General features: G+C 44.3%; 2 protein-coding genes across 2 annotated transcripts in view; one reads left to right on the top strand and one right to left on the bottom strand.

Annotated features, from left to right (window-relative positions):
* Nucleotides 1-16467, bottom strand: part of tnfrsf21 (tumor necrosis factor receptor superfamily, member 21) — a gene marked incomplete at its 5' end in the record, with an annotated part of 49645 nt that extends 33178 nt beyond the window's left edge. The window contains 3 exons of the mRNA XM_079215136.1: nt 2614-3331; nt 14252-14500; nt 16399-16467. Coding sequence (XP_079071262.1) covers nt 2614-3331; nt 14252-14500; nt 16399-16467 — 1036 coding nt within the window. The remainder of the gene's footprint in view (nt 1-2613; nt 3332-14251; nt 14501-16398) is intronic.
* Nucleotides 16468-20912: 4445 nt separating this feature from the next.
* Nucleotides 20913-24126, top strand: part of cd2ap (CD2-associated protein) — a gene marked incomplete at its 5' end in the record, with an annotated part of 73381 nt that continues 70167 nt past the window's right edge. The window contains one exon of the mRNA XM_079215135.1: nt 20913-21120. Within this exon, the coding sequence (XP_079071261.1) occupies nt 20913-21120 (208 nt within the window). The remainder of the gene's footprint in view (nt 21121-24126) is intronic.

Below are 24126 nucleotides of genomic sequence, written 5' to 3'. Positions count from 1 at the left end.
AGTATTCTAGGGTTAAAGACATTAGTGTTCTAGGGTTAAAGACATTAGTGTTGTAGGGTTAAAGACATTAGTGTTGTAGGGTTAAAGATGTTAGTGTTCTAGGGTTAAAGACATTAGTGTTCTAGGGTTAAAGACGTTAGTATTCTAGGGTTAAAGACATTAGTGTTCTAGGGTTAAAGACATTAGTGTTCTAGGGTTAAAGACCTTAGTGTTCTAGGGTTAAAGACATTAGTGTTCTAGGGTTAAAGACGTTAGTGTTGTAGGGTTAAAGACGTTAGTGTTCTAGGGTTAAAGACATTAGTGTTCTAGGGTTAAAGACGTTAGTATTCTAGGGTTAAAGACATTAGTGTTCTAGGGTTAAAGACATTAGTGTTCTAGGGTTAAAGACCTTAGTGTTCTAGGGTTAAAGACATTAGTGTTCTAGGGTTAAAGACGTTAGTGTTCTAGGGTTTAAGACATTAGTGTTCTAGGGTTAAAGACGTTAGTATTCTAGGGTTAAAGACGTTAGTGTTCTAGGGTTAAAGACATTAGTGTTGTAGGGTTAAAGATGTTAGTGTTCTAGGGTTAAAGACGTTAGTGTTCTAGGGTTAAAGATGTTAGTGTTCTAGGGTTAAAGATGTTAGTGTTGTAGGGATAGGGTTAGGGGGTTAGGTTAAAGACATTAGTGTTCTAGGGTTAAAGACATTAGTGTTCTAGGGTTAAAGACGTTAGTGTTCTAGGGTTAGGGTTAGGGGGTTAGGTTAAAGACATTAGTGTTGTAGGGTTAAAGACGTTAGTGTTGTAGGGTTAAAGACGTTAGTGTTCTAGGGTTAAAGACATTAGTGTTCTAGGGTTAAAGACGTTTGTATTCTAGGGTTAAAGACATTAGTGTTCTAGGGTTAAAGCCATTAGTGTTCTAGGGTTAAAGACCTTAGTGTTCTAGGGTTAAAGACGTTAGTGTTCTAGGGTTAAAGACATTAGTGTTGTAGGGTTAAAGATGTTAGTGTTGTAGGGTTAAAGACGTTAGTGTTCTAGGGTTAAAGATGTTAGTGTTCTAGGGTTAAAGACATTAGTGTTCTAGGGTTAAAGACATTAGTGTTCTAGGGTTAAAGACGTTAGTGTTCTAGGGTTAAAGATGTTAGTGTTCTAGGGTTAAAGACATTAGTGTTCTAGGGTTAAAGACGTTAGTGTTCTAGGGTTAAAGACGTTAGTGTTCTAGGGTTAGGGTTAGGGGGTTAGGTTAAAGACATTAGTGTTGTAGGGTTAAAGACGTTAGTGTTGTAGGGTTAAAGACATTAGTGTTCTAGGGTTAAAGACCTTAGTGTTCTAGGGTTAAAGACATTAGTGTTGTAGGGTTAAAGACATTAGTGTTCTAGGGTTAAAGACATTAGTGTTCTAGGGTTAAAGACCTTAGTGTTCTAGGGTTAAAGACATTAGTGTTGTAGGGTTAAAGACGTTAGTGTTCTAGGGTTAAAGACATTAGTGTTCTAGGGTTAAAGACGTTAGTATTCTAGGGTTAAAGACGTTAGTGTTCTAGGGTTAAAGACATTAGTGTTGTAGGGTTAAAGATGTTTGTGTTGTAGGGTTAAAGACGTTAGTGTTCTAGGGTTAAAGATGTTAGTGTTCTAGGGTTAAAGATGTTAGTGTTGTAGGGTTAGGGTTAGGGGGTTAGGTTAAAGACATTAGTGTTCTAGGGTTAAAGACGTTAGTGTTCTAGGGTTAACCACGCTAGTGTTCTAGGGTTAAAGATGTTAGTGTTGTAGGGTTAAAGACGTTAGTGTTCTAGGGTTAAAGACATTAGTATTCTAGGGTTAAAGACGTTAGTGTTCTAGGGTTAAAGATGTTAGTGTTCTAGGGTTAAAGACATTAGTGTTGTAGGGTTAAAGACGTTAGTATTCTAGGGTTAAAGACATTAGTGTTCTAGGGTTAAAGACCTTAGTGTTCTAGGGTTAAAGACATTAGTGTTGTAGGGTTAAAGATGTTAGTGTTCTAGGGTTAAAGACGTTAGTGTTCTAGGGTTAAAGACATTAGTGTTGTAGGGTTAAAGATGTTAGTGTTCTAGGGTTAAAGATGTTAGTGTTCTAGGGTTAAAGATGTTAGTGTTGTAGGGTTAGGGTTAGGGGGTTAGGTTAAAGACATTAGTGTTCTAGGGTTAAAGACGTTAGTGTTCTAGGGTTAAAGATGTTAGTGTTCTAGGGTTAAAGACGTTAGTGTTCTAGGGTTAAAGACGTTAGTATTCTAGGGTTAGGGTTAGGGGGTTAGGTTAAAGACATTAGTGTTGTAGGGTTAAAGACGTTAGTGTTGTAGGGTTAAAGACATTAGTATTCTAGGGTTAAAGACGTTAGTGTTCTAGGGTTAAAGATGTTAGTGTTCTAGGGTTAAAGACATTAGTGTTCTAGGGTTAAATACGTTAGTGTTCTAGGGTTAAAGATGTTAGTTTTCTAGGGTTAAAGATGTTAGTTTTCTAGGGTTAAATACGTTAGTGTTCTAGGGTTAAAGATGTTAGTTTTCTAGGGTTAAAGATGTTAGTTTTCTAGGGTTAAAGACGTTAGTGTTCTAGGGTTAAAATCCATCTCAAATTTATTTTGCTATTTCCAATCAAGACAGTCTTTGCATTCAATCAGTGTCTCTCACCTTTACGTGCAGGTCCTTTCAGGGATGATGATGGAGTGGATGAAGAAGTCATGGGTTCCTGTACAAGAACAGCCTGTGCAGGTCCCAGTGGGGTGGTTGTGGAGACAGGCGAAGATGAAGAGGAAGAGGGGGCTGCAGAAGGGGCTCCACAGAGATTATCTGTCTCTTTAGTCCCCGCCATGAGCAGCACCAGCCCCTGAGCTTGGCAGTCCGTGTAGGTGGGGCACTTCAGCGCACTCGACTCCACGTCTGAGAAAGTCCCTTTGGTGCACGGCTTACAGAGCACGTCCTCTGTTTCACTGCCCCGCCTTTTCACCCTGGCCCCTGGCGGGCACAGCGAGTGCGGCTTACACTCTGCGCCGCCATCCCCCGACAAAAAGCTGTCGGGCGGACATTTGCAGACCTGGTCCTGGGTGGGCGTGCAGGCGGCTTTCTCGACGAAGCCCGCAGCACAGGGAGTTCGACAGGGGTGGCATTTCTGCATCCCGTTCTCGCCCCGTGTGAAGGTGCCTTCAGGGCAGCGGCTGCACTCCCTCACGGTCGTCCGGGTGCAGTGGACGGACACGTGGGTGCCTGCCGGGCACTTGTCACAGACCAGCTGGGTGCCCGAGTCGGGGTCGGTGTGCTGATAGTGGCGGGGTGAGAGGATGGACTGGTCAGCTGGGCTGGTTGTGGTCAAAACCCGAGCTGAGATCTCAACCATCACTGTACATAAGAGCTGAGAGGAGAAGAGAGCATGGAAGAGAAAGAGACATTTAAAAAAAGGTAATAGTGTTTAGAGAGCAGAATATCTCTATGCAATGTGACTGAAGCTCCACTAGGCCTGGGTATCATTTTACGATGCCAGCACCGTTAAAGTGATACCGATACCAATGGAGTACTTCACGTGATACCTTTTTTTTCTACTTCGTTCGATACCCTTCATGTGAATGGAGGCATTCGGTCGCGTAAAATGCTACCGCCGCATTTATTTTGATCAGACTCCGAACTGCCGACTCTGTCAAATACACAGCACTCAACTTCACCACATTATAATGCATCTTGTTGTTGAAGCTGCCAGCAGACCAATCGCATGTCGCATTAAAACAGGAAACGCCCTGCAGTGATTGGCTGCAAGCAAAACCATACGGATGCACCATACTGTCTTTTGTGGGTACAAAAGGGATCGAATGCAGATATTGATTATGGGTTATTATCGTCGATACCTTGACTGTGTCGAGTCCCGCTACCCAGCCCAGAGCCCCATGTTCCATAATGCCTACAAAACCCTCACTAAAATACACAAAAACAATTACATGTCAAACATGTTCGCAAGCAGTTGCCTATTTACACATCCAGTACTCACAGAGCAACACAAGCATCCATGTGAAATCATGTTTCTGGCCATCTGGTCAATGCAAGTTCAAAATGTACTCTCCGAGCCGAGTTAATGTGGCAAAAGACCAAAATCCAGAGCAAATGTCAAGAACAAGTGTTGGTTGTCTTGTGTAAAATGTTAAAATTCTAGCAAGACTGGGGTCACTAAAGCAAGTGCATGGATCTCCCGTTACGATCACAATCCTCCAACTGTAATCCAAAGTAAACCAAAAGCAGAAACCCCATTGGATTGCCAAAGGGACCAACATTAGTAGTAATCCTCATTCTCCAGTAAACACAGATTGAATAACAAGCTGACCACAAGTTGTTCAGATACTGCGTCCAGTTCTTGATCAAAGGGTTGGACAGATGGCTGCAGTGATTGAACTGACAGATGGACAGCTGGCCGGACCCAAAGCGCCCACCGGACTGAGACTCCTTCTCACTCTTGTTTGCCCACGTTTGGATTTGTACGCTGATCAGGTCACGAATTAACATCGACCAAAACCAGCAAGAACACATGCAATTAAAAAACACTGGTTCCAGACCAGCAGTGAGCCAGACTTAAGCAGTTTTCTCATTGTATAATTTGGTATGAAACATCACGGGCCAGGCGGACAGAGACGAGTGTGTTTTGGGTAACATGGATTCTGGGGAAAATACCCAATTAGTCCAGCCTCATTTCGTGTGTGTGTGTGTGTGTGTGTGTGCGTGTGCGTGTGTGTGTGTGTGTGTGTGTGTGTGTGTGTGTGTGTGTGTTTCAGGCTCCCCTCTCACCTCTGCTGGGAAGCTGACAGCTCACTGGGTTTAGGGGAATAATCCACACATGTCTCAAATGTACACACACACACACACACACACACACACACACACACACACACACACACACACACACACACACACACACACACAAAGTGACTGAGTCATGATGTCAGAGCAATAACTTCAGGCAGCCTCCTCTCCAATGCTGCTGGAGGGCTGATCTCAGTCTGTCATAGGCTGAATATAGGAAGTGGGCGTAGTCACCCATTGGCCTTGAGTTCAGTGTAAAAACGGCAAATACATTGAAAGGCTGTCCTTTAACTTTATTGTCCTCTATAGTGTTAATTTGCATAAAAACACAATTCAAATCAATAGGAGAGGTATGATTGTATTTTCATTTCAATGTTTAGTAGGATTAATGGTGTATTATGAACTGCTTTGTGCTCGTAACCGGAAGTTAAACAGCTCATAAATACTATATTTTAAATAAATCTATTTTATATTACAGTGAAAACAACTGGATTTGAGTTTCTCGCTAAAAACAGAATTTTACAAGATGATATCTGAATCATAATAACTCATTTACCTTCGGCCAATAACATGTTTTATTGATTTAGAACTGGAACGCGCCACAATGTAACTCAATGCCACCTTCGTTAACGTGAGCTGTTAGCTCTGTTCTTCAGCCTCTGTGCACGACTGTTGGATAGCATTGGAATCAGAGGAATCGGACAAATAGCAACCGGTTCTCATCCCTGCCTCCGGACTTCAAGGTCTCACGTGGACTCTTGTCGTTTCTCGCGGCCACAAAGTCACGGAGAGAATTTACGACTGCTGGGTTTGAAGTGATGCACCGAGGGGAGAATTTATCGGATGACGCACATGAATGTTGGTCGTGAACAAAAGCATTTGTTTCCCGGTCACACAGTGAAGCGCCGCGGCATCGTGTTTCCTCCAGAAGGGCAGAGGTTAGGAGGCCCGTAAACCGTCTGGATTTAAACGCAATCCACCACGGAGAAAATTGAGATTGTTGAGCGTTTTTGGTTTTAAGAGACATCAAGGAGGATTACGAGACACAAAGAGACTTTTCCCACATGCTTCACGTCATCAAACAACCAAAGGAAGACCACTGGTTGTATAATTGGTGCTAATAAGCATAAGGCAGTCCATTCTCTCGCCGCTCCGCCGCCCTCCCGTCGGGCTCTTTGTGCTCGTTCCCAGAACCCTCCTCCGTAGACATCAGCTCCCGCCATGCTGCTCATAACTCTGCAGGTCCGTGTGAATGAATGCATTGAGTCCTGCTGACGCCACGTCGCCGTGACGCTGGTGGGGACCGCATGGCGGAGAATGGGAACAATGGACGCTCCCCTCTCTCCGTCTGCTCCTTCGTAGAGGTCTTGAACTAGCGCCGACGCTACCGTACCGCAGGCGCACCGCTCACTTGTTCGTGCTAGTGTTAAGAGGAACTTTGGGATGGCTTAGTACGGGACCCTGGTGCTTTTCTAGCCAGAAGCTGCGGTGCAGATTTAGTTTGTGTCCGGGGAAGCGGGCTGATTGCAGAGTTTTGTTTGTGCCGTGATTCGTTGCAAATAAATCTTCAATCTGGTCTCTCTCGTGTTCTGTGTCCTGTGTCTATGCTAGTGTCTATGCTAGTGTCTATGCTAGTGTCTACGCTAGTGTCTATGCTCGTGTCTATGCTAGTGTCTACGCTAGTGTCTATGCTAGTGTCTGTGCTAGTGTCTACGCTAGTGTCTATGCTAGTGTCTACGCTAGTGTCTATGCTAGTGTCTACGCTAGTGTCTACGCTAGTGTCTATGCTAGTGTCTACGCTAGTGTCTATCCTAATGTCTACGCTAGTGTCTACGCTAGTGTCTATGCTAGTGTCTATGCTAGTGTCTATGCTCGTGTCTATGCTAGTGTCTACGCTAGTGTCTATGCTAGTGTCTACGCTAGTGTCTATGCTAGTTCTATGCTAGTGTCTACGCTAGTGTCTATGCTAGTGTCTACGATAGTGTCTACGCTAGTGTCTATGCTAGTGTCTACGCTAGTGTCTACACTAGTTTCTACGCTAGTGTCTACGCTAGTGTCTATGCTAGTGTCTACGCTAGTGTCTATGCTAATGTCTACGCTAGTGTCTACGCTAGTGTCTATGCTAGTGTCTATGCTAGTGTCTATGCTTGTGTCTATGCTAGTGTCTACGCTAGTGTCTATGCTAGTGTCTACGCTAGTGTCTATGCTAGTGTCTATGCTAGTGTCTACGCTAGTGTCTATGCTAGTGTCTACGCTAGTGTCTACGCTAGTGTCTATGCTAGTGTCTACGCTAGTGTCTATGCTAATGTCTACGCTAGTGTCTACGCTAGTGTCTATGCTAGTGTCTATGCTAGTGTCTATGCTCGTGTCTATGCTAGTGTCTACGCTAGTGTCTATGCTAGTGTCTACGCTAGTGTCTATGCTAGTTCTATGCTAGTGTCTACGCTAGTGTCTATGCTAGTGTCTACGATAGTGTCTACGCTAGTGTCTATGCTAGTTTCTACGCTAGTGTCTATGCTAGTGTCTACGCTAGTGTCTATGCTAGTGTCTACGCTAGTGTCTACGCTAGTGTCTACGCTAATGTCTATGCTAGTGTCTATGCTAGTCGTCGTCTGAGAGACCCGTGGAGTCTCAACGCAGTCAGATAAGTAGATAGATTAAAGTTTATTCAGTATTGATTTTAGAGCTTAGTCATCCTCAATTAAAAAATAATTCCACAACAAGCTGAATAAGTCATTTGATAGGTAAACACTGTCTTGTGCACACTGAGACTGAAGCATATTATTATTTACACTTGTCCTGCTGCGAGATGCATCAGATGGTGCGGCTGGTGAGGGAGAACATCAGGTTTAAGTTAGTAGAGGAAAAGATTGGGGAAACTTGACCTGCCGAGAGTTAGATGAGAGGAATGATAACACTTACATGTCTGTATGATAAAAAAAAATCAAGCAGGCGGTTAGCTTAGCTTAGCATGAAGACTGGTAGCACGGAAAACGGCTAGCCTGGCAATGACAACAACAAAATAATCTTCCCACAAACACCTAAATCTCACCAATTGCGATCTCTGCCGGGAGATTATGGTCATGTGTACGCTGTGTGTGTCTAAAGCTGTCAGAGGCCCCGCAAAATAATTAGCTATAAACGATAAGATGCTGCTGTGTCAATAAAACCAATAAAACAAACACATTGCGTCCATTACTCCACCAGCTGTGGGCCAGTGGTTGTGGTCTGATGTGTGCAGCAGCAAGTTCATTCTTTTTAAGTTGAATTACTTGAAAATGATCAATGCTGTCAAGTTGAGCTCAACTGCAATTTGAATCAAATGGTCCCGTGTGCAACGCTGATCCCTCGCTAAATACGCTTTTCATTGTATAGAATAACTGTCTGCTATCTGTGCATATGACAGTAAAAACATCTTGAAACATCTTGAATCTAGCTGACCTCTAGCTGCCCTCTAGCTGACCTCTAGCCGACCTCTAGCTGACCTCTAGCCACTAGCCTGCGCCCGGAGACATAGCAAGTGTATGTTTGGCTAAAAGCTAATAGAACAAGCAGTACTAAAGGTGCCGAGTACACGGCTTTCACTCAGCCCACTACAGACTGTGTGGGGTGCAAGGGAGAGTGGGGCGTAAGGTGGGGTGTAAGGTGGGGTGGTGAGTGCACTTTTCTGTTTATTCCCCTTTTATTTCTTGTTCACTCAGCACAGTCTGCAGTGGATTTAAGTTCGTTTTTGACAGTTTTTCTTGTCAATTCCATAGTGACCAGGTGGACTTTGTTATTTTCATGTTAGCAGCGCTAACCAAGAACCCCACTCTCTGCAACCCCGCACACAGATGTCCATCATTAGAATGAAACGGTACCTTTACTTTGCATTTTTATATACAATTGTACGTATTTGTCCTCCCCTTCACTGTACTGCAGCAGTATGCTGTGTGAAGCAACACACTGCTTCATCCTGTGAGTCAGATGAAGCTCTTTGGGGAGCCGACTGACCGGAGAGGGTCCGGCTCCGTCTGCAGCTCCGGCTCTAAGCCAAGGAGAGTAGATACTGCGACGGCTCCATGAAGCGTGTCGGGGGGAGATGCAGCCAGATTATTTGCAGCCAAACCGAGGCTCATAAGTTGAGTCTCTCCGTGGTTCACCGCTCTTCTGTCACCGCCGCCATTAGGAAAATAAAACGCCAACAAAGACACTAAAAAGCAGAAGATGGAAACAAAGTGCAGCACTGGCATTTTGTCATAACAGAACTGCTAACACACACACACACACACAAACACACACACACACACACACACACAGACACACACACACACAGACACACAAACACACACACACACACACACACACACACACCCCTGCAGCTCAAAGCTCAAAGCATGAATCAGTTTCAGTCTGTGCTGCCAGCCTCCCTCTTATTATGCCAACTTTGTCTCTGTCTTGCCGCACTGCCTATAAACGACATCATCTGCCCGGCGGCCGGCCGGCCAATCGGACGGCCGGCCGCGAGGCGGCGGCACGAGAGCTGTCGTTATCCCGCCGTGTCCAGCTCCGCCGTCTGATGTGAACGTCTGGACGTCTCCGCCTCTGCTGCATTGATTGGGGAACATTGTTTCTTCTTTCATGCGTCTCTTTTCCGCGTTATTGGAAGCGCAGTGACCCTTAACCTCTTCAAACCCACCGGCGGGCTTTGGGGTCTGAGTTAAATGACGATGAACAAGGCTTTGAATGATGGTTAAAGGTTTTATCGTCACCAAGATGGGCTTTGATTCACTTCTGAATCATTTAAAGCAAACACAAGCATTTTGATGACTGTAAAACCTTTTACAATCATCAAAATAGTGTTGATTGTCCTTTAACCCTAAACCCTAACAAGATTAAAGCAATGAGGTGAAAAATAAACAATGGAGCTCTGACTGACACATGACGTCCCCATACTGTGATGTAAAGAACATGAAGTCTATATAAGGAGTTGACGTCGTCACCGTGACGTCACCCGTTGGTTTGTGACATTTTGAAGCCCAGAGTTTGTCATTTCTACGACGTTCGTGAGGATCTGGATCCCAGGGATCGAGTTGCTCTGGGGGACGTTTCATCTGACGCCTCACGGACTGACTGAGGAGAGATCCAGGGAGGAGCCGTCAGCCAGGCAGCTCTTGTTTACATCACAGAGGCAGCGCTGCACCACTGCAGAGCACTGATCCTGCTAAACACACACACACACACACACACACACACACACCTCCACCCCCCGCTTTGTGCAGAACACCCTGTCATTCGACCCCCCAGACTGCAGCCACAGGCCATCCGGAGACACGCCCAGGACCCGTTAGCTCGGCTTCAAGGGTCAGGTCTGTTTTTAGCTGCCAGACGGATTGTGCAAAAACATCTGCGGCGTCACCCATATGTCTTCTGGGGGAACAATATAAATCCTTTATTTACCTTTTTAAAGCTCTTTAAAGCTTTCCACCATCGCAAATGTGGAGTCGGAGCTGCGCTGGGATGCAACCATCCGGCTGAATGTGACGAACAGGAATCACGCTAACACTGCCCTCACTTTAAGGTTACAATCTCAGAACTCTGCTTCCTTCTCTTTGGCGGCACCTATGGCGATAAGCGGTAACTGCAGGGGTGCTTTTGGATCTCACTCCTCAGTGGGTCTCAGAGGCCGTAACTTGTGGGTTTTCTTCCCAGGAGAAAGTCGCCACAGACGCCAGTTGGTAATGCTGCAAACGCATGCTGGGCTTTCACCAGTCAGCAACGTGTTGCCTCATTCAAAATCTTCGAGTTTATTATTCTCAGCCTCAAAATCGCTTTTCTAAGAGTCGTACTCAAGGTCCCAGGAAGTAGAGGGCGTTCCCATTGCTTTCCCCCAGGAGATGGGTGTACTTTAAAGCTGCGTTCACACCAATCGTGTTACGAAATTTGACGCGCGGGTAAATTACATGCAAAGTCAATGCACAGATGCGGATGACGCAAATTCATAAAGCAGAACTAGTGGTTATTCCCATGGTGGATGGTGGAAACGATAACTGTTTTTACGGAGATAAGCCAGGTGCGAGTAACGCGTTTGGTGTGAACGCAGCATGACTCATCATTGACATGTTTTTCCTTACTTTTGTTGAATAACTCATAATCCGAACCGAGTGCTTTTGTTGCAGAAGACAACAGAGAAAGTAAGTCAACGTTGGAAGGTTAATTTTAGACACTATGCATGAAACGAGTGGAAACAAGCCTTCAACTAAATGTGCCCTGATGATGATGTCATCAGGGTTATCTCAGCAACAGGTGCATGAATGTCCCTTTAACAGGAAGCTGTGGAGACTTTGACAAAAGACACGACCCAGTTGCATTCTGGAAGCTGTAGGACCAAATGCTTTTGGAGCTTGATCTGCAGCTGGGACTACAAACCTGCATACCTCAGTACTTTTGACCGTTCTCATGTTGCATCTGTCTCTCCTCAGTCCCCCATCGTTGTGGAAGTGCGTCCCTGAATCTCTGGAGTGTAGTTGTGTTTTCTGTAGCGTCAAAGTTGATGGCAGTCCGGGCTCGTTGGCTCTCAGTCAAATAAAACCACATTTCCCACTAAACCCGTCTTCTATCTCAGCAAATGCAGCTTTTTGTCTTTTTCAGAGTGAACGCTTCAGTTATCAAAACTGCTGAATCATGACTTTTTATTTGTGTCTACTCTTCTGTATGTTTCCCTGCTACCATCTGCTCCTGTAGACGTGCTGACACCTGTTGTTGAGCCTCCCTTTGGGCTCAACAACTACGTCGCACTGGAGGGATTCTATGACACAGCATTTGTAGCCACTGCCCAACACACACACACACACACACACACACACACACACACACACACACACACACGCGCGTGTGAGACGCGCTGCACCGGAGGCTCAGACGGCTCCATGTTGTGCTTCTTTACAGAGAGTCACTGTACAGAGACAATCCAGCTCCTGTTGAGTCTGGTGTGTGTGTGTGTGTGTGTGTGTGTGTGTGTGTGTGTGTGTGTGTGTGTGTGTGTGTGTGTGTGTGTTGGACCATGTAGTTGCATAATGGGGCGTGTGTGCACACAAACATTGGAGTGTGGGTGGGATGTTTGTGCATCTGTGTGTGGCAGAAGACATTAACTGTAATTACAATCCATTTAAAGAAGCACACAAACACACACACACACACACACAGACAGACACACACATATGCACCATACACACGCACACACATACACACACATACACACAGCCACACACACAAGCACACATAGACAAACACATACACAGACACAACCGACACACACACAGACACATACACACACACACACACACACAGACAGACACACACATATGCACCATACACACAGCCACACACACAAGCACACATAGACAAACACATACACAGACACAACCGACACACACACAGACACATACACACACACACACACACACAGACAGACACACACATATGCACCATACACACAGCCACACACACAAGCACACATAGACAAACACACACACACAGACACAACCGACACACACAGACACATACACACACACACACACACACACACACACACACACACACACACACACACACACACACACACACACACACAGAGCAGCTGCACCTGTTGCTCTCTCTCTCTCTCAGAGCTCACACACAGACATCACTGACAATAGCCGGCGGTGATTATTTATGCGTGGAACACATGTTGTGGTTCTGCTGGTGACTGTGAGCAGAGGAAGGAGGAACTGAGCGTGGAAGTAGAACTCGGCAGATCTTGGTTTCGCGGTTCGGGACGGATTCTCCGAGTTAGCTAGCTTACGCAGCTACGGTAAAATAAGTCGACGTGAATCGGCTTCAAGCGGGTCTCCTGGGTGAAAGTCCTGTGTTTGTTGGACCTAACCCTCCTCGCTAACCGCTCTGAATGCTACCGCTCCTCTGTATGCTACCGCTCCTCTGTATGCTACCACTCCTCCGTATGCTACCGCTCCTCCATATGCGACCGCTCCTCTGTCTGCTACCACTCCTCTGTATGCTACCACTCCTCCGTATGCTACCGCTCCTCCGTATGCTACCGCTCCTCTGTATGCTACCGCTCCTCTGTATGCTACCGCTCCTCCGTATGCTACCTAACCGCTCTGTATTTTACCGCTCCTCCATATGCTACCACTCCTCCGTATGCTACCGCTCCTCCGTATGCTACCGCTCCTCTGTATGCTACCGCTCCTCCGTATGCTACCACTCCTCCGTATGCTACCACTCCTCCATATGTTACCGCTCCTCTGTATGCTCCCTAACCGCTCTGTATGCTACCGCTCCTCTGTATGCTACCGCTCCTCTGTATGCTACCACTCCTCTGTATGCTACCGCTCCTCCGTATGCTACCACTCCTCTGTATGCTACCGCTCCTCCGTATGCTACCTAACCACTCTGAATGCTACCGCTCCTCCGTATGCTACCGCTCCTCCGTATGCTACCGCTCCTCTGTATGCTACCGCTCCTCCGTATGCTACCTAACCGCTCTGTATTTTACCGCTCCTCCATATGCTACCACTCCTCCGTATGCTACCGCTCCTCCGTATGCTACCGCTCCTCTGTATGCTACCGCTCCTCCGTATGCTACCGCTCCTCCATATGCTACCGCTCCTCTGTATGCTACCGTTCCTCCGTATGCTACCACTCCTCCGTATGCTACCACTCCTCCATATGTTACCGCTCCTCTGTATGCTACCGCTCCTCCGTATGCTACCGCTCCTCCATATGCTACCGCTCCTCTGTATGCTACCGCTCCTCCGTATGCTACCACTCCTCCGTATGCTACCACTCCTCCATATGTTACCGCTCCTCTGTATGCTCCCTAACCGCTCTGTATGCTACCGCTCCTGTGTATGCTACCGCTCCTCTGTATGCTACCACTCCTCTGTATGCTACCGCTCCTCCGTATGCTACCTAACCACTCTGAATGCTACCGCTCCTCCGTATGCTACCGCTCCTCCGTATGCTACCGCTCCTCCATATGCCAACTAACCGCTCTGTATGCTACCGCTCCTCCATATGCTACCTAACCGCTCTGTATGCTACCGCTCCTCCGTATGCTACCTAACCGCTCTGTATTCTACCGCTCCTCCGTATGCTACCTAACCGCTCTGTATGCTACCGCTCCTCCGTATGCTACCTAACCGCTCTGTATGCTACCGCTCCTCCGTATGCTACCTAACCGCTCTGTATGCTACCGCTCCTCCGTATGCTACCTAACCGCTCTGTATGCTACCGCTCCTCCGTATGCTACCTAACCGCTCTGTATGCTACCGCTCCTCCGTATGCTACCGCTCCTCCGTATGCTACCACTCCTCCATATGCTACCCAACCGCTCTGTATGCTACCGCTCCTCCGTATGCTACCACTCCTCCGTATGCTACCGCTCCTCCATATGCTACCTAACCGCTCTGTATGCTACCGCTCCTCCGTATGCTACCGCTCTGTATGCTACCGCGCCGTATGCTACTGCGCCGTAGGCTACCGCTCCACTGTCATAGTTAAAGGACACGCTGCCAGACCCTGAGGGGCCACTGGCTGAGGAGCCACTGGCTGAGGAGCCACTGGCTGAGGGGCCACTGGCTGAGGGGCCACTGGCTGAGGAGCCACTGGCTGAGGAGCCACTGGCTGAGGGGCCACTGGCTGAGGAGCCACTGGCTGAGGGGCCACTGGCCAAGCGGCGCTGTCTGAGACTGGGACCAGTCTGACCATTTAACATGGCAGAGCGATTATAACGTATAAACACTCAGACGTTGCCCTAACAACGGCGGGTTTCACATATGACATAATCCCCACATCCAGTTTTGTTCTGGCTCATCTTCATCACAGTACTATTGTATTTTGCAGAATCCATAACTTCTTTTAAATCACTTCTTAAAACCTATTTTTATAGAAAAGTGATGTCGTCCTTTAATGATCTATTATGCAGTTCTGTTGTTCCCCTGGTTTTATATTTTATGTATTTGTTTGTTTTGTACTCCATTTTCTCTTTTTGGTTATTAGTTTGGTTTTGTTGTGTTCATTGTTTATGGTCCTTTTTGTTTACTGGTATTTAAGTTATGTCTATGCTTTGCTTCTCTGGAGAGCTCTTTGTAAACTTTGTTTTTAAAGGTGCTATATAAATAAAGTTATAGCTATTATTAAGTTATTATTCTCAGGAAGAACACTTCAATCAAACGATGTTATCAGCACATACTTTATTTCATCTACTTTATTTCATCTACTTTATTTCATCTACTTTATTTAATGTACTTTATTTCATCTACTTTATTTCATCTACTTTATTTAATGTACTTTATTTCATCTACTTTATTTAATGTACTTTATTTTATCTACTTTATTTCATCTACTTTATTTAATATACTTTATTTCATCTACTTTATTTCATTTACTTTATTTCATCTACTTTATTTAATGTACTTTATTTAATGTACTGTATTTCATCTACTTTATTTAATGTACTTTATTTTATCTACTTTATTTCCTCTACTTTATTTAATGTACTTTATTTCATCTACTTTATTTCATCTACTTTATTTAATATACTTTATTTCATCTACTTTATTTAATGTACTTTATTGTATATACTTTATTTCATCTACTTTATTTAATGTACTTTATTGTATATACTTTATTTCATCTACTTTATTTAATGTACTTTATTGTATCTACTTTATTTCATGTACTTTATTTAATATACTTTATTTCATCTACTTTATTTAATGTACTTTATTTCATCTACTTTATTTCATATACTTTATTTCATCTACTTTATTTCATATACTTTATTTCATCTACTTTATTTCATATACTCTATTTAATGCACTTTATTACTTTATTTCATCTACTTTGAAAGAGTGAATGTGACATTTGTCTGCATTTAAAAACTTAAATCTGAACGTGTCATCCTGCCTTTAATACAAAAACACTCAACCCTCTAAAGAGAGAGAGAGAGAGAGAGAGAGAGAGAGAGAGAGAGAGAGAGAGAGAGAGAGAGAGAGAGAGAGAATCAGAGCACACATAGAGGAGAGGAAGGCAAAGTGTGAGGATGAGGATGAGAATGAGGATGACGCCGGTCGTCCTCCCATCATCCGCTCACAAGTTCCACTGATGCTGATAATAAAAAGTATTGTTCTTTGTGCATCACACATGTCAATGCACTAATAAAACCACGTGATTGCATTGAGCGGACCCTTCCTCTCTTTGTGGTCTTTGTGAGCCGGAGTCTGGACAGTGGACCCGGCTCCTCATCCTACAGTGTGACGCGCTGAGGTCTGAAGAGACGTCTCTCTTGGAGTTTATTGAACAAGCTAAAGATGATTATTAATATCTCTGTGTACTTGATTTGAAGTTCAGTCCGGGACCAAAAACAGGCGCTGTCCCTTTAAGAGGAGATGCAGGAGAGGAGGTACTCACCACTGCGGACATCATGCTGGAGGACCGGGCGCAGGTCTGGGCTGGAGAAACCCTCCTCATCCCTAGAGGTTCCTCCTGCTCCTCCTCCTCCCCATCGTCGTCTTCATCCTCCTCCTCTTCCTCGGCTCCGGTGCGGCGGACGGGCTCTCAGCTGCGGCGCGTTGCGGTCCGGGTCTCCGGGCGGACCGGGTCCAGGCAGAGCGGGATCAGGATCAGGGCTCGGGTCGGAGGGAGCGCCGTGTCGGTGGTTCCCATCGCGGGCACGGATCAGGGCTGCCGCCGCGCGCGCGTCAGGAGAGCAGTGCGTCTCTCTCTCTCTCTCTCTCTCTCTCTCTCTCTCTGGAGCGCCACACAGCAGTGACGTGTGTACAAAGGGGCGGGCCTTACGGCGCGTCTCGGCCAATCGCAGCTCCGTGAGAGCCGTGCACGCGTGCGGTTGAACCTCAGTGCGCATCGGGAGACGAGCCGGGCCGGGCCGGCGGGGCGGGGCTTGTGGAGCAGGTGAACCCGGGTTCAGAGCCAGGACACCATGTCCATGACTCCATGTTCCCGTGGAGACACAACAGGAGGAGTGATGTTACTGGAAGCACAACCAGATACATGTGTTGTCTTTCAGCATGCGTACATGTGTTGTTGTGGAACAGAGGAGTTAGGAACGTGTGTATTTATTTCACTAGGGTTGTAAAAACAAAAACACTTCATGCTTACATGCATACTTTAAATACTCATCTTTCAGTCAGAATCCAGTCTATTGTCAACACATCCAGCACAGCTTGGTGGCACTCGGCCTCAAACTATGACTCGTCACATGCAGAGTGCTTCTAAATGGACTTCCTCAGGGTTAGGTAACAGAAGCACATAGATAGGTTGAGGAGAAGAGCGTGCTTCACGTTAACCAGAGACTCGTGACTCTGAGACTCACATGACTGAATACATGGAGACCGAATGGCAACGTTCGTGTGCTGGTCTCCTAAGGAAAGCCAAGACTCAGCGATTGTTCTATAAAACTGTAGATCATAGCTTGCTTTAGGGGGGAACAAGGCCCAAACTGCTGTATTTGGATGTATTGAACACCATAAGTAAAATACAAGTGAAATATATGGTTTGGTACATGAGAAAATTAAATTGTCACAGATGTGCCCCAATGCAAATGTTTGAGTCCTCACCTGAATGTTCTCTGTTCTAAACCCTCTCTAAGTTTGTTCTGCTTCACTTTATCAAAGTCAACCTTTGCAGAGAGAATGTTCACATATTGTGTTATGATTTGGGTTAGAGAATGTTCACATATTGAGCTATGATTTGGGTTAGAGAATGTTCACATATTGAGCTATGATTTGGGTTAGAGAATGTTCACATATTGAGTTATGATTTGGGTTAGAGAATGTTCACATATTGAGTTATGATTTGGGTTAGAGAATGTTCACATATTGAGTTATGATTTGGGTTAGAGAATGTTCACATATTGTTATGATTTGGGTTAGAGAATGTTCACATATTGAGTTATGATTTGGGTTAGAGAATGTTCACATATTGAGTTATGATTTGGGTTAGAGAATGTTCACATATTGAGTTATGATTTGGGTTAGAGAATGTTCACATATTGTATATGATTTGGGTTAGAGAATGTTCACATATTGAGCTATGATTTGGGTTAGAGAATGTTCACATATTGTGTTATGATTTGGGTTAGAGAATGTTCACATATTGAGTTATGATTTGGGTTAGAGAATGTTCACATATTGAGTTATGATTTGGCAGAGATACACCCTTTTTAGTTTGGGGATGACATTTCCAGGAAAGGTTTAAAAGGTTAAACGAGGGGCAAGAAAAGTCGCTCGACTCTCGTGAGTCACATGACTCGTGACCCACGAGACAGAATGTCAACATGACTTTGAGTTGTGCTCGGGAACAGCGGTCCAGGGACCAACGGGTCACGTGACCAGCGCCTCTCAGGAATACATTAATCCTTCATGTCCCCTTTGTTGCTCTCATGCCGGTAAATAGGACTTTGGGAATGCAGATAGCAACGATGGAAAGGCTTTTTGAACTCGGACATACTTCATTACGTACCATGACAGTAACCTCGTCAGGCCATCCTCTGTGTGTGGCTTCTTCTTTTTGTCATACGAAGTGCAGAGTCATGCTCATCAGAATCAGAACCATTTATTTGCCAGGTATGTTTACACAAACAAGGATGTTTTCTTGGAGGAAGGTGCATAACTTTAGACATTAGACAGCAACAGAGCAATAGATATTAAATGAAGTATAAAACAAAGTGCTCAGACAAACAGATAACAGTAATGTAAAGTGGAATGTTAAAGTGTATTTAAATATGAACAATTGCACAGCCTTTTTGATGTGGTTTTGATCCATAAAAGACGAATTGCCCTCAAAGGTACGGCCATGAAGAACTACCTCCATCTGCTGAGTTATAGCGTCGTGATATTTAAATCCCTTTTTGCGACTATCTTCTTTCATGATGGATGATTTACCCATGTGGGTTACGTTACAATACATCCAGAGGCTCAGTGGTAGAACAGGGTCTTCCTTCAATCAGAGGGTCGGTGGTTCAAACCCCAGCTCCGCTAGTCTAGTTTTTACCGTGTAACTCACTGGAAAAAAGATCAAATCCATTGAGGTGTTTGCAATCTTCAAGATACTACGAGGAACTTTTATTTCGAGTTGATTTGAGCGGACAAAAGCTGTGTAGTATTGTTTTGTGGAGATGAAGGGAGGAAACAGGCACTCTGCTCTGGCCGCTAGAGGAAGTGAGTAGAAGTGACTCAGGGACTCAGGATGACGACAGAACCAGAAAATACGAGTCAGGGCAATCCTTTATATCTGAGGCGCATGAATCCTCCTGACTCACGCTGCCAGCGGCTGCTTCCTGCAACGCGTCCTCAGACTGCAGGAACTGGGTGAAGTGGCCTTATATATATATATATATATATATATATATATATATATATATATATATATATATATATATATATAGAGAGAGAGAGAGAGAGAGAGAGAGAGAGAGAGAGAGAGGAGAAACATGCTACAGGGAAAAGAGGGTTTGGCTCTATGTGTTCTATGTGTGGAGGAAAAAAAGAGAGCAGCGGACTTTTGTCTTTAATCCAACAGCTCAGAGGGCTTCACACACACACACACACACACACACACACACACACACACACACACACACACACACACACACACACACAGAGACCAGCTCAAATCCTCTCAGCCTGCACGCAGCCGTCTACTACCAGCACTCACTCAACAGCAACAACAACAAAAGTGCAACCTGGCAAACATTTTAATCGCTGCTGCTGTCAACAGTGCATAATAGCAATATTAATGGTATTATTAATTTAGCAAGAAGAGAATACTTATCTAAATATATCTACAACTACACATACATGCATATGCAGTATATACATATACACAAACATAAATGTGCACATATAACATAGAATAAAGAAGTAATCATTTAGAAATAAATACATGAATGGAAATGGAATGAATAAATACAAATAATGAAAGAAACTCTTCAAAGTAAACACACTTGTATAAGAACAGGATTGGTCATGATTGCTCGTGGTAGTTGTGGTTTCCATCTGCGGATCCAGGGTCGGGTCACATAAATCATATGTGCTGCTTCGCAAAGATTTACAGAACAGAAATGTGAACATTGGATGAGGCCAGGTTCATTTTGTTGATATATTACAGATCATAAATCTCCATAAATTACTCAAATACCTCCAACGGCCATCAGTTTTTTAATTTTTTTAATCAATGTTCACCATGTTTTTATGAATAAAATGTTGCATAAATAAAGCTATTATTGATCAATGAGCAAACCCCTTTGTGTGAGGTGTGTAAGTGCTAAAAGATATGTTTTGTAAAATGTCAGACATAGGGCAATAGGGTAACAAAAGGATATTTTCCCATTTACATTATGACATTCATTTTCTGTATTACACGTTTTCTGTGTCATTTTTAAATATGCAAATCAAACGTTATCTAACCGCAGCTTTTGGTGAATTTGGGAGAAATCTACAGACGCAAACAGACAAAAGTAATACAGCAAAAGCTGTCTTTAAGCAAAATATCCCAAAGCCTTCAACCTTTATTGGCACATTCCTCCTCACAGACTCCTCCCCCTCAGCGACGGCTGTTCAGAAGCAGAACCTTCTGTTGGGACGGGTTCAAGTCGCTGTGATCCCGACAACTCGCTCGCTTTTATTGTGACGATGTGACTCGGTAAAGATGGACGCTCCCACACGCATGAACAGAAGTCTTTTTGAAGCTGTCAGTCTTTTCGCAATTGAAACAAAAGTTGCCTGACATGACAACTTGTCTCACACGCCATAACTCTCTAAAAGCGAATACTCCATATAAGCCCCAATGTTTAATAATCCCAACATGTCATTCTGACATCAGGACAGCAGAAAGTCTCCACATCTTCCGTCGCTGCTATAACAGCTGATTGCGGCGCGGCTCCCTCCTGGTCAGAGTTGGAGGCTTCAGCAGCAGCTGTGAGGAGTCTCCTGGTAACCAGGTGTCCGTCACAGGAGCGCCTCAAGGGGAGCGTCATGTTAGCATCCGCGAGTGGCAGTGGTATGGCCCAGAGTGCATGGGATGGCAGTGTTATGGCCCAGAGTGCATGGGATGGCAGTGTTATGGCCCAGAGTGCATGGGATGGTAGTGTTATGGCCCAGAGTGTATGGGATGGCAGTGGTATGGCCCAGAGTGCATGGGATGGCAGTGGTATGGCCCAGAGTGCATGGGATGGCAGTGGTATGGCCCAGAGTGCATGGGATGGCAGTGGTATGGCCCAGAGTGCATGGGATGGCAGTGGTATGGCCCAGAGTGCATGGGATGGCAGTGGTATGGCCCAGAGTGCATGGGATGGCATTGGTATGGCCCAGAGTGCATGGGATGGCAGTGGGCCCTGATGCTGTTCGCCTCCCTGCCTTGGGGGGGTGCTGTGCTGTTGTTTTGCCGTGCTTGTGCTTCGTTTCATTGCAGGTCGTACGAGAAACAGGGCCCTGGAAAGCTCTTGTGCATCATGGAAAGTAAATTCACTTTTATTGTTGTCTTCAACAACAATTCATTGTTGTTTTAATGACAAGTTGTGTTTATTGTTTACTTTGTCACAGTCGTAATGATTTGATAGTGTATTTTCAGCGTCAGTGTTTTTCTCTGTAGAAGTCATTTCTTGAGGTGTCAGGAGCAGCAGAGGCCTCTTTAGTCCCTCTAGTCTACAGCAACACAACATGTGTTATCATCAATAAAGTCGGCTGAACATGAATCACTGTTGTTGTGCTGTTCAAGTTTCTTTTACGGCTTTTGTCATAACAGCGAGCCTCGGGTGGCTCGAGGCGCGATGGAAAGCAGGGTGTTATACAGCAGTGATTCTTAACCACCGTGAGCGCCACCTAGAGGGCCGCCAAAAACTTTCCGTTTTCACCTGTGGGCCGTGGGAACGCATAGGTAATGAATTGAAGACAGCAGAGATATTACTGTTATCCACGAGAAGCTCAGTTACAATACAGCTTCCCACCACTTGGTGGCGGTAATGCGTCACTCAGTTGTTTAACAAGCTCTAATATGCAGAAGAAGACACTCAGCCACCAGCTAGCTAGCCTGTAGCGAAAGTTATAGAAAAGTATTTAAAACAAAAACATGAAGACTAAAGTGCTGCTGAACTTCCCCCCAAACGTCTAAATGTTTGTGAAGTATGATCCTGACTTCACGAAGTAGAGCTTTGTGAACGGAGGTAACGAGGCGGAGCCCTGAGCCTGTGTGGAGTGAGGGCTAACGCTAGCTAATGCTAGCCTCGCTAGCTAACCCAGCACTGAAGGCTTCACAGCTGAAGCGGTATCTAGAGACCAAACATCCAACGCTTTCCAGAGAAAGGACGATGTACTCCAGATGCAGAAAGGTCTGTCTGTCACTGACTGACTCCAATGTGCTGTAAAGCCAGCTGTCAGATATGAAGAGCAACTTCTGGTTCTGAAACATGAAGACTGCTGAAGCATATCATTCACATCATAAGGCTTTTAATTTGCACTTTATTTAAATGTTATTTACAGTTTATTTAATTTGAAAATTATTATTTTGAATTGTGTGCACACATGTCTTTGAATAGTGTGCACACTTGTCTGCACACTATTTGCACACGAAGATATTCTCCAAAGAAAGTAAAAACATCACTTTTACTGTCTTAAATATTCAGGTTTGAGGTTTATTAACATTGTGGATTAACCGAGATACTCCTGCCTTGAGCCTGTAAATGAGTTATTCTATCAGCTTGATAGAATAACTCTAGATTTGATTTAGTTGTTGTGTAACTGTAGATTTGATTTAGTTCTTGAATACAAGTCAAACCAAGAGTGAGATCAATTAGCTAATAAACCAACACAGTGTTAATATTTGAATGGGCCTCGGGGCACTTTGTACTTGAAAAGTTGGGCCCTGAGGTCAAAAAGGTTAAGAACCCCTGTTATACAGTACTGTCCACAGGGAAAGTCTGCAGAAAGTTCTTCTTCAGGTTTAAATGGCGGATCGCAACCAACTTGACCAGGTGTATACCGCCACCTAGTGTACCGGAGTGTGCAGATTCAGGCTGCTGCTGGGGATCCTTGTCCCTGTGAGGAATCACACGTACAGAACCTCCTAGCTGGCCTTCACCATGTAGTTTAACCGGCTTTTCTACCATAGAGAGAAACAGAGGTGAAATCTGATTGGATAAGAAATCTGCTTAACCAGCTGCGAAGCCGCCCGCGAACGTGAACGTTATATATATATATATATATATATATATATATATATATATATATACAGTGTTGGGGGTAACGAGTTACAAAGTAACGGATTACAGTAACGATATTACTATTATAGGCAACGAAGTAAAGTAACACATTACACGCTAACGGGGACTCTGACCGAAGGTAGTAGCGGCTCGTAACCCGACGTTTACGGTAGATGGTTCATGCAGGAAGTGTCGTGTGACTCGCACGATTATTATTATTGGAAATTATATTAATTAATAATAATAAATTATTATTGAAAATTGAAAATAAAGTGATGAAAGGGCCGTGATGTTTGTCCATGTATCTTTGCAGATACATGTAAAGTAACTAGTAGTGAAGTTACTTTTCAAATGCAGTAACTAGTAAAGTAATATAGTTACAATTTTCAGAAGTAACTAGTAACTTGCAACTAGTTACTTTTTCTGAGTAACTACCCCAACACTTGTCTCCTTAACATTAAGCACTGTTTAATGTTAAGGAGACAACAATAATATCTGCCCAGTAATTTGTTTTGTTTTTGTTTTCATGGTTTAGCATTTGGTGGTGACCCTGTGTAACATAATAAGAACAAATGATCCTTGAATCCTCTCAGCAACACGAGGAGAGATATTAAGTCATAACAATAACAATATTCACAATGCAATAGTTTGATCTCATGAATACACTCACTGTGGGGCTTCAGCCCTTTACATGTTAAAACGTGTTGCTCATCAACAATGATGGCCTGACCCCTGCTGGACAGACCTGGCATAGCAACCTAAAACACAGCGTCATTGTTTTGTCGAGGACATCTTTGTTTGGATCCACATCTACCACAATAAAAAACTATGTTTTATTGTATTTTTTACTTCCATAGCACGTCTTCTTTCAGACGAGTGGAAAGACAACTACTATTTACTACACCAAAGGTTACCATTAGATCGCCTCATGTGCATATTGTGTTGAATGTAGGTAATCAACAGGGAAGTTTCATGTTATTTCTATTATATTAGCATTCAGTATTATTTAACAAAACATATATATATATATATATATATATATATATATATATATATATATATATATATATATATATATATATATATATATATATATATAAGTTAGAAAT

This window comes from Taurulus bubalis (genome assembly GCF_910589615.1).
Source record: "Taurulus bubalis genome assembly, chromosome: 3".
NCBI lineage: Eukaryota > Metazoa > Chordata > Actinopteri > Perciformes > Cottidae > Taurulus > Taurulus bubalis.
Note: the sequence above shows the minus strand (reverse complement) of the source record. Positions and strands in the feature narration are given on the sequence as shown.